General features: G+C 34.1%; 1 protein-coding gene across 1 annotated transcript; it reads left to right on the top strand.

Annotated features, from left to right (window-relative positions):
- The first annotated feature begins 1,064 nt into the window (after positions 1 to 1,064).
- Positions 1,065 to 3,382, top strand: LOC142617742 (melianol synthase CYP71BQ5-like). Its single transcript, XM_075790696.1, has 2 exons — positions 1,065 to 1,983; positions 2,435 to 3,382. Exons 1-2 carry the CDS (start codon positions 1,090 to 1,092, stop codon positions 3,059 to 3,061), a joined length of 1,521 nt encoding a protein of 506 aa, XP_075646811.1. The 5' UTR covers positions 1,065 to 1,089; the 3' UTR covers positions 3,062 to 3,382.
- Positions 3,383 to 11,487: the final 8,105 nt, after the last annotated feature.

The following is an 11,487-nucleotide window of genomic DNA, read 5'->3' as shown; positions in this document are numbered from 1 at the left end:
CACAGCAGAGCAGAGTAGTTCCACCATGTATTTTAGATGTAGTGGAAAACAATGTAACTATATATATTTGAATGAAAACAGCTTTACAAAGTATATGTAAAAAATGTTTCTCAAAAAAGAAAAAAAAAAAAAAATATATATATATATATATATGTAAAAATAGTACATATAGGTGGAGACGTTATCAAAATTTAGATCAGGATTGAAAAAAAAAAGGACGAGACAGATAACTTTAAATAATTTACCAAAAAAATACTATTAAATAAATTGAATGAAATAGAAAATAAACACGAAACCAAGATAAGAGCATCCACAGCAGTGGAGTTAAAAATTTAGCAATTTAGCTCTACTAAAAGTTACTTTATCTATTTTACCTACACACATGCTGCTGCAGTGGATCTATTTTAGCTTTCAACACAATAAAATAATATAAACATCACAATAAAATAATATATCTACCACAATAAAATAATACATCTCACTACAATAAAAACACCACAATAAAAAAGGTAATGTGAACACAAAATAAAAAATTAATTTTTTTTTAGCTCTCATGAACAGTGCACATCTATCTATAGATGTGCACTGTAGCAATGAGCTAAAAAAATATAGATTTAGCTTCACTGCTACATGATTTTTTTTGGTGTTTTGGTGAAGCTAAAATAGCTATATAGCTATTTAGCTCCACTGCTGCAAGTGCTCTAAGGGTACGGTTTGGATAGCACGTTTATTTTGTCTGCATTTTTTTTTTTGAACCGCGTTTTGACTTTCTGTGACTTTATGTCACACTAGTGAGTTCTGTGCACTGTTTACCGGACCCATAAATCTATTTTTTAACAACTTTTTCATTAAAAATAGATTTTACAGCACTATTCACATATTTAAAAATTATTTTGTTACAGTGTTTTCAGTTTTTAATTTTCAGCAAAATAAGCAGTATCCAAACGAGATAAAAACCCTATCAAGTACGGCAGTACGCAATCATTTAAGAAAAAAAAAAAAAAACTATAAGTACACCTAGTGTTCATTGCAACTATGATCACAAATCCCACTGCCTAAGATAGGGCTTCATTAATAGTGTGTCCCAAAATGCTCCAAGATCCCCCCTTTTCTCTCTTTACGTGTTTCCTCCTCTTTTTTATCCTGATAATTTATTGGAAGAAGTTTAAAGCCAAAGGCCAAAGCCATAAGTTGTTGCCTGGGCCATGGAAACTGCCTCTTATAGGGAATTTGCACCAACTGATTTTCTTTCAACCACATCGATGCTTGAGAGATTTAGCCAAAAAATATGGACCAATAATGCAACTTCAGTTGGGTGAGGTCTTGGCTATAATCATTTCATCACCAAAAATGGCCAAAGAGGTGTTAAAGACACACGATGCTGCTTTCGCAAATAGGCCAGTACTTCTTGCCATTGAAGTTATGTCTTATGATAATTCAGGTATGGTCTTTGCTCCTTATGATGATTATTGGAAACAAATGCGAAAGCTTTGTGTCATGCAGTTCCTGAGCGTGAAGCGAATCCAATCATTTAGATCAATAAGAGAAGAAGAGGTGTGGAATCTTATTGAAGGCATTTCTTCGTCTGAGGGACTTCAAATCAATTTCACAGAGAAAATCTCCTCATTGACATATGCTATCACTGCCAGGGCAGCCATTGGGAAGAAGTGCAAATATGAAGAGGAACTCATATCACTAATCAAGGAAACGTTTATTCTCAGTGGAGGCTTTGAAGTGCCTGATTTGTTTCCTTCACTAAAGTTCCTTAGCTTCCTTACTGGAAAGAAGCCCGCCTTGGAGAAAATGCACAGACAACTTGACAAGATTCTCGATGATATAATCAACGATCATAAGAAGAAAAGGACTTCACCCAACAAACATGCAAGTGATCATGATGATATAGTTGATGTGCTTCTAAAACTTCAGGAATCGGGTGAGCTTGAATTTAATCTCACAAGCAACCGTATCAAAGCTGTCACCCTGGTAAGCAAATAAGATTGAGAAACCACAACTATTTTCACCACATTTTGTAACAACATTGTGATCTTGCAAACTTCGAGTAGTGAAAGCTAAATTGTGCATCCATGTGAAAGTAATAAGTAACCACTTACAATTTGTTAGGTCAAAGTTGTAGTAAAGTTTTGGCGAGAACGTTGTGGTCCCAAAACCACTTAATAAGATCCCTCAATTTTTTACCCACATTTCTTTTGTTGCATTTTCATTTTTCTTTGATGCTTTTCTTTCCCTCTTAACAAAAATCAACTTCTAGGTCATGAAATATGAATTTGGATGAAAAACGTAATAAGAGACTAAAAAATGATTTTCCTTAATTTCTTTTTTCTTTTTTTTTTTTCCAAATTATCAAGTTACCCTATTTTGCTTAATATTAAACATTCATATCACATTGTGATTGTAATTCAACATTCTTTTTCAGGACGTCTTCTCTGGAGCAAGTGAGACTTCAGCAACCATGATAGAATGGGCAATGTCAGAATTATTGAGAAATCCAAAAGTAATGGAGAAGACACAAGCTGAAGTGCGACAAGTCCTTAAAGGGCGGAAGAATATTGATGAGGTTGACATTCAAAAACTAGATTACTTGAAACTAGTTGTGAAAGAAACTTTACGATTGCATCCTCCTGCTGCCTTGATCCCAAGGGAATCAAGAGAAAAATGTGAAATCAATGGCTATGAGATACCAAACAACACAAAAGTATACATTAATGCATGGGCTATAGGGAGAGATACTGAATATTGGAGTGATGCTGATTGCTTTCACCCAGAGAGATTCCAAGGTTCTCATATTGATTTTAGAGGGGCAAACTTTGAATTCATTCCATTTGGAGGTGGTAGGAGGATATGTCCCGGCATATCTTTTGCTCTTGCAACCATTGAACTTGTTCTCTCTCAATTGCTATATCACTTCAATTGGAAACTCCCTAATGAGATCAAACCAGAAGAAATTGACATGTCTGAATCTTTTGGATTATCATGCAGGAGAAAGAATGATTTGAAGCTAATTGCCACTCCTTGGTCTCCTCTTCTTCATGAAAAACACTGAATAATAGGGATGCAAATATATTACGTGTGGGTAGTTTCAAGATATAGTGATATGGTGTTTGGTTGTACTTTGGTTTGGGTTGTTTAAATAAAAGGTGAAAATATATGATTATGATAGCGTGAATTAGATTAAAGTTGAAACCATAAGAACTTGACATGTCTAAGTCCTTTGTGTTATCAAGTAGGAGAAGGAATGATTTGAAGCTGTTTGTCACTCATTATATTTCTTTTCCTCGAATAATAAGGATTCAAATATATTATGTGTGGGTATTTCCAAAATAGAGTAATAAAGTTAGTTGTATTTTGATTTGTGTTATTTAAATAAAAGGTGAAAATATATGATTGTGAAAGGGTGATTTAGACCCCAGTTGCAAACAATTAACAAATTCTATGCTGAATTCGATTTATTAACCTATTTTGCTTTCATGTTTAATTTAGTTTGGTTGATCACAACACAAACCAATATCACTAAAATAAACAAGTGCAAAATATATATATATATCAATTTGATTACAAAGAGAAAACCCTATCAGGGAAAAAAAACTCTTTGGGATTTATTGCCAACTCTCAAGGAAACAAATCCTCTAATAGATTTGAAGTTCACATAATTGAATTAACCCTAATTCTAATGCTACATTTTGTAGTACTTATTAATGTTACCACACCCAGCTCAAAATCTCCGGATTCTTTTAAAATGAAATATGTTCATGTGAATGCTCTATCCATTATTTTATGAACTATCTTAAAGGTTTCCAAGCAGTAACATTGTAATGTATGCAGGAACTTTAGCTTGATCACTGATCTTTAGATCTTCAAAGCTTGAAGATGATAGAGAACTTAGTTTCAAAACCCTAGGCATGCATAAACGCTGCTCTCAAAACTTTTTTTTTTTTTTTTTTTCTTTTTTAGGAACATCTCAAAACCCGTTTTAGTCATCCCTAATCAGTCTTATTATACTGTAGCAAGTAGGACTCAAAATTCTAGAGATTGGACGACTTGTTGGGCTTGACTTGGATTAAGGATCTGCAAAATCTTGATTGATTGAAAGCAATACATTTCGCACAAACAAACATGTTGACGCGGGCTTGTATACACACATATTTATAAATATCACATCATATATGCATGTAATTTTTCATGACTCAAGAAAAAAACAAGGAGAAAGAAGTAAGCTGATTTAAAACATGCAAAAGGAACAAATTAAAACACTCCAGCCTGACATGGAACTCCGTAGTAAGAGATTATCAATCACGAACAAAATTGGAATATGAGTTACTTTACCAATCCCGTCGTATAGTCACAACACGAAAATACATTAATGAATGAAAAGAAAACATCACAGCTTCAATATTTTCATCAACAAACTAAAGGGAAATCACAAAAATAGCTATATCCTTTTGAGTGAACAGGATTTCCAAAAAAAAAAAAAAACTCTAAATAAATAAAAATTGAATTTTCCGTTGAAAATTTCCTCCTCTCCAAATACCATTCCATGTATATCAAAAATAGATATCCTAGTCTTACAGTTCCAATTATATCTTGTTAAGTTCTAAGACCTTTAGGTTTAAATGTATTAAAACACTAATTTGTAATGTTGGCAAACTATGATTAAAACGCTTAAGTCTTGTTTAGATTGCTCAAAGTATGTGTCTTTTATGTAAAGTTGGAATCGAGTTACTGTAGAATTTACTGTGCAATTCTGTCTGGCTCGATCGATTGAAAGTCGTGTAGAATTTTTTTTTTTGGCAGAATTTTCCAACATAGCCCAAGCCCGTTTTACGTGTAGGGTTTTATGTTTTGCCCTAAGTATAAAAGGGAAAACCAATGCCATGTTTTTAGAGGTTGTTGATGCTGTGTGTGTGAATCTTCTATGAGATCTAGAGGTGTTTGCTTTCACACATACTTAGGGTTATCAAGGATCAAGATTATGTCAAGAACTTGATGTTCATTCAGTTGCTACATCAAGAGCTTAACGATATACAAGCGAGAGTGCTTGTGCTTGCTGGGAATCCAAGAAGGAAGTAGTCCGTGGACTCGGAGCTGTCACGTGGTCGTGGTAGTAAGTTTCCTACTCGAGGTAGTAATAGAATGTTAGTGGTCTAAGTCGCTATTGTGTAAACTTCAATTTCTTCATAATAGATTCAGTTTTACCTTGAGGATAGCTAGGTTAAATCATCCACAGGTTTTTTATCGGTTTGGCTTTTCTAGGTCATTATATCATTGTGTTCTTTATATTTCCGCTGCTTTGCATGATATAATTGTTTTTTTTTAACCTAGATCTGAATAGTAAACCTAAGTATTCACTTGGTTAATTAATTAGGTTAAACTATCTAGTTTTACAGGGGTCTAAAAACGTACAAGTGGTATCAGAGCGGGTAGCTCTTTTGTTGAAGATATTTTGATCTTTGAGTTGATCCTTGACCCCTACTGTCATGAAACATGGACACTCTCTTGTTATTCCTCCTCATTTTGCTAGCAATAATTATGCTTACTAGAAAGTCAAGATGAAAGCATTCCTGAAATCCATTGATGAGAGAGTCTAGAACTCCGTTGAATACGGATGGGAGAAGCCCACTACCCCTGTGAGTGAGTGGCAAACTTCTCAGAAAAAAGCAGCAACTCTTAATAGCAAAGCCATGAATGCTATCTTTAATGTTGTTTCTATGGAAGAATTTAAGAGAATCTCTAATGTTGAGGTTGCTCATACTACTTGGAATATCCTCCAAACTGTTCATGAAAGCACAAAGGCAGTTAAAATTAACAAGCTGCAACAATTAACTACTAGATTTAAAAGCATTAGGATGTCTGATGATGAATCTTTTGATGAATTCTATGCTAAATTTAATGATATTGTTAATTCTGCACACAATTTGGGTGAAATTTATGATCAACCTAAAATTGTTAGGAAGATTCTTAGATCCTTGACTAAGGACTTTAGACCTAAAGTGACTGCCATCACTGAAAGTAAGGATGTGGACTCCATCTCTGTTGATGAACTTGTAGGATCTCTTCAATCCTATGAGTTGGACCTATCTAAGACTAGCAAATCCAAATCAATGGCTCTTAAGTCTGTTGATGATGTTGATGTGAGTGGATTTGATGATGAGCGCTCTACTACAGAGATTACATATTTTGCCAAGAACTTTAGAAACTTTCTTAGAAACAATAATAGAAGGGCAAGAGGTAAGAACATTGCTGAACCTAGAAATTTTAGGAGGAATGATCCCACTAAATTTAATAACACTGAAAAACCTAAAGAAAAAGTAGGTCAACCTTCTAATAACTTTATTGGACAACAATGTTTTAGTTGCCAAGGGTATGGTCATGTGAAATATGAATGTCCTACATACTTGAGATCTAAGGGTAAGACTATGGTTGTAAACCCTTAGTGATGATGAAGTTTCTGATGATGAGTCTGGGTGTGACGAGGATGGAAACTTTATTACTTTCACTGCTACTGCTGTAGTTGATGAAAGTGTTGCTGTTGAGGAGAGCCCTTCTGATGGAGAACTCTCCGAGGATGTAGATCTTCAAAAAGCCTACAATAAACTTTGCAAAGTTGATACAAAGAATGCTATGAATGTTGATCTAGGCTTAAAGAAAATTGCATCTCTTGAGCTTGCAAAGAAAAATTTGCTTGTGAAATTGTTTGATGTTAATGAATTGTTGAATAATGTGAAGACTGAGAACATGCTTTTACTTGATAAAGTTAAGAATTTGGATCTGTTGCTAGAGAACAAACTAATAGGTTTGCTAGTTCCAAACTTGATCATATGCTGAGTGTTCAAAAATCTCCTTTAGACAAAACTGGGTTAGGTTTTGTAAAAAGCATCTCTATTTCTGAAACACACTCCACAAACTTTGTTCCTTCTTCTGAGCCTCCAGTGTGTGAGGTTAAGCCTGTAGAAGTCATACCTCCTAGAAAGATTAGGGTTGATCTTCAAGAGTCTAAACCTAAGACTTCTAATCCTTCTAAAGGAAAATTGCATCATAGACCTGCATGGGTTTGTCATTTTTGTGGAAAGTCTGGACACATTCGTCCAAACTGTTTTAAGCGGCAAGCTGTTAAGTGAGCAAATAAACCAAAAGTACCTATGCCTCAAGCACAAAATCCTGTAGTACTTATTGGTGAGTTGGTAAAGGCTTAAACCTTTATTCCAATTCTGGAGTTGGAAATCATTCTAATATAAATAAGGACTCCAATGCTGAAGGTGCATCTTGAAAGCTTTGGATGCAAAAGGCTCAATTTAAGTGAGTCTTTTTGACATGGTCCATGTGCTTCTTTGCTCTACTCTTTGTGACCATTTTTTTGGCATTTATTGTTTTGTTTTCTTTGTTTTTCTAAGATTTGCATTGCATAACATTCATGCATTTCATTCTAGGCTTTTTTTGTTTTTGTTTCATCAAAAAAAAGGGAAAACAAAATGTGTTTTGCATTGTTCTCTTGGATTTGAAATCAAGGATGGTCATATTATCTTTACATAACATGTTTATGTACCTTGTTTAGCTTGGATGAGCTTATTTTTATTGCACCTTACTAGTTTGAGCTTTGTAGTGCATGTTGTGTGGGAAGATGTTTATAGTTTTTGATCACATGATCTTGATTTTGAAATCCTATGCTTTTGATTGTCGGACTTGGACTTATTGAGAAAGGCATAAATAAACATCTCACTACTATTTATTAGCCAATCATGAACATCTTAGTGCATATCTTAAGATTCTGTGCTTGAGAAAGTGTAGCACATACACAAAAAGATCATTAAGTGTAGCCTCTATTTAAATGCTGAAATTGGTGTGTACATTATCGAACTATTATAATTTCTATCAATTAAAATTGATATGTATATTATCCTGGCTAATTCTTAATAACTTTCTGATCAAATAAAATTGGTGTGTACATTATGAGGCAAATCAAAAAACTTACATGATTACAAGCTTTTATTCTAGGAGATGTGAGAGATATATGATGTAACTCTTTAGGTGATAGTTTCTTTTAATCGTATGTGATGGATTTTGTAGAAAGTATGCTTAATTATTATTCACATATCACCTCACATATCTCTCAAGCTTTTGCTAATTGCACACACTGCACAAGTTACTCTTTGTTAAACTTTGTACATGTTATTGTGTGTGATTTTGGTTGGCCATCCAAGATTGAAACTTCCTTGAGTTTAATTGCAAAATGTGTTTTGAAGTTTGGGAATTTAAAGTGAATTGAGTGAAAATCTTAATTTTTGGGAAATCTGGGCCTAAATTCTGTGTTTTTGAAAAGCTTTTCATCTCATACTCATATATTTTATTTATAAAATTCTTTGCTTTGAGGAGTTTCTGCATAAAAATGCTTTGTTTTTCAAAAATATGATTTTTCCAGAATTTCGATCGATCGAAACTGATTCTCGACCAATTGAAATTGCACTTAAAATATTGGTCAACTTTTTTCTGTTTCGATCAGTACTCGATGCTGTTGGATCAATCGAAAGCATTTTCGATCGATCGAACCTAATTTTTGACCGATCGAAAATTGCACAGGAAGTTTTTTTTTAAATGTTTGAGTTTCACGTGTTCTTCCCTTTTCAAAACTTTTCAAACTTTTTATCTCTCTTTTCAACCGATCTAAGAGTCAAAGCTTATTTTTGTCATTTTCCTTCGAATCTTTTGCATGGTTTTTGTCTTCTAAGGCTGGTAAGACCATTCTACCCTTCCTTTTTCAATTATTTTAAGTTTTCATGCATTAAATCATGCATTTAGAAGGGCATTTCGCATCTAAGACTTTTTTGGGGTTTTTGCTATTTTAGGCTATTTCATTCACAATTGATTAATGGGTTTTTGTTGTGGGTTGATATACAACAGTTTTTGATGATTTAATTTGATCAATTTGGAGTTTTGCGAAAAATTTGAAAATCTAGGTTTTGAAATTACTTAAAATTGGGGATTTTGTTCAATTCGGTTTAATTTGATAAAATCGGCTTGTTGGATTGATTAATTGGATCATTTTAATGTGCTATCTATCTTGTGTAATGATTAATTGGTCAATTTCTTGAAAATTGTACAAGTGGATTTTCAAAATTTTGTGGTTTTTGTTCTAAACTCTATGCTTAAGCCAATTTTGTGATGTTAAGGTTAATTCGAACTTATTCTCATTGCATTAGATCATGCATCATGTGTTATTGTTGTTGTTGTTGTTTTTTTTTTTTTTTTGTTCATGCATCATATAGATTTGATATTTTCTATATTGTTTTGTGTTAACTTGCAATCTGCCCTTGGTTTTCTCTTGTTTTCTTTTTGGTTCTTTTTTGTTTGTCTGTTCTTTCCTTAGCATTATGCCTAGGAAAACTAGAGCCAATAGGACATCCTCTTCTTCTTTTGCTCCATCCTTTGACAATGAAAGATTCTTGAGTGAGAAACACCAAGCTACCTTTGAGACACTTAATCTTAAGAGGAACATTTGGGCTGAGAGACGGGTTCTTTTAGATGAGCTAGATCCCAAGATTAGGAGAAACTTTGAGCATAGGGGTTGGTTGTCTTTGTTAGATATTTCTCACCCCCCTCCGGCCACCTTGATTAGAGAGTTTTATTCTAATCTCTCTATTCATGTCTATGATTCCAACACTTTACTTAGGAGTTGGATTCGTGGTGTTGAGTACACCATTACCCTTTCGGTAGTGGCTGCTACTCTTATGGTGCCTCTTGTTCAGCATCCTATCTATCATTATGATGTGTCTTGTCCCCTAGACGACATCATGTCTTACATCACTGTGACTTCTATCCAGTGGGGTTCTGATCCTCGTATTACTACTGCTGACCATTCGACGTATGTTGGAGATTGTCATGACCGTTCAGGCGGCTCATGGTCAGCTTTTGGTGGACATGTTTGATGAACTTTGTGCCTTGCGAGCAGATTTGGAGAGTATTAGACCGCCACCTCCTTTTGATGATGAGTGAGTGCCCTTTGGCAATTCGTCACAAAAAATGGGAGTGCATATGGCTGTAAAGAGGAGTTTTTGTTGTTAGGGGGATATTTTGTGTTGTTTGGAGCTGTGGAGTTTTTAGATTGTATCTAGGTGCTTCACTCTGCATGTATCTTTTTGGCTCATGATGTTTGTGTTGGGTTATCCATGATAGGGGGAGATATTTTGTTTTGTTTATCTATTTCTTGTTTCACATTGTGCTACATTGTTTATTGATTTATACATGAGGTTATTCATGATATATGTCTTGTAGTTTATGTTTTTTGTGAAATCAAGAAGTTATGATTATTTTACTTGTATTTTTCACATATGCGTTTATATTTTTGTTAAGTGTTACAAGAATATACAGGTTGATTCAGTCGTGCTATTGTCTACACTTGCTAATAATTGATAGTAGTTAGGTTAAATTTGTTATGTTGGGCTTTCTTTTTGTAATAGGTTGTTTATATGTAAACTTTGAGCATTTTATTGTGTTTGTGTTTTGTCACGGATTTCCAAAGGGGGAGTTTGTTAGGTTCTAAGATCTTTAGATTTAAATGTATTAGAACACTAATTTGTAATGTTGGCAAACCATGATCAAAACATTTAAGTCTTGTTTAGATTACTCAAAGTATGTGTCTTTTATGTAAAGTTGGAATCGAGTTCCTGTAGAATTTATTGTGCAATTCTGCCTGGCTCGATCGATCAAGAATTAGACTCGACCGATTTAAAATTATGCAGATTTTTTTTTTTGCAGAATTTTCCAACTCAGCCCAAGTCCGTTTTACGTGTAGGGTTTTATGTTTTGCCCTAGGTATAAAAGGGAAAACCGTAGCCACGTTTTTAGAGGTTGTTGATGCTGTGTGTGTGAATCTTCTATGAGATCTAGAAGTGTTTGCCTTCACACAAATTTAGAGTTATCAAGGATCAAGATTATGTCAAGAACTTGATAATCATTCAGTTGTTGCATTAAGAGCTTAAGGATATACAAGCGGGAGTGCTTGTGCTTGTTGAGAATCTAAGAAGGAAGTAGTCTGTGGACTCGGAGCTGTCACGTGGTCGTGGTAGTAAGTTTCCTACTCGAGGTAGCAATAGGATGTTAGTGGTCTAAGTTACTATTATGTAAATTTCAATTTCTTCATAGTGGATTCAATCTTTGAGGATAGTTAGGTTAAATTCTCCCCAGGTTTTTACCGATTTGGTTAAATCCTCTCCAGGTTTTGTAATGGGCTGTTTATATGTAAACTTTGAGCATTTTATTGTGTTTGTGTTTTGTCATAGATTTCCAAAGGGGGAGTTTGTTAGGTTCTAAGACCTTTAGATTTAAATGTATTAGAACACTAATTTGTAATGTTGGTAAATCATGATCAAAACATTTAAGTCTTGTTTAGATTACTCAAAGTATGTGTCTTTTATGTAAAGTTGGAATCGAGTTCCTGTAGAATTTACTATGCAATTCTGCCTAGCTCGATTGATCGAG

The sequence above is a fragment of the Castanea sativa genome, chromosome 11 (genome assembly GCF_040712315.1).
Source record: "Castanea sativa cultivar Marrone di Chiusa Pesio chromosome 11, ASM4071231v1".
NCBI lineage: Eukaryota > Viridiplantae > Streptophyta > Magnoliopsida > Fagales > Fagaceae > Castanea > Castanea sativa.
This window is presented reverse-complemented; position numbering and strand designations above follow the sequence as displayed.

Excerpts from the sequence above, each read along its gene's own strand:
- LOC142617742 (XM_075790696.1), top strand. The coding sequence starts at position 1,090 with ATGCTCCAAGATCCCCCCTTTTCTCTCTTTACGTGTTTCCTCCTCTTT. Across the intron at positions 1,984-2,434 it reads GTATCAAAGCTGTCACCCTG|GACGTCTTCTCTGGAGCAAG; the intron begins GTAAGCAAATAA and ends ATTCTTTTTCAG.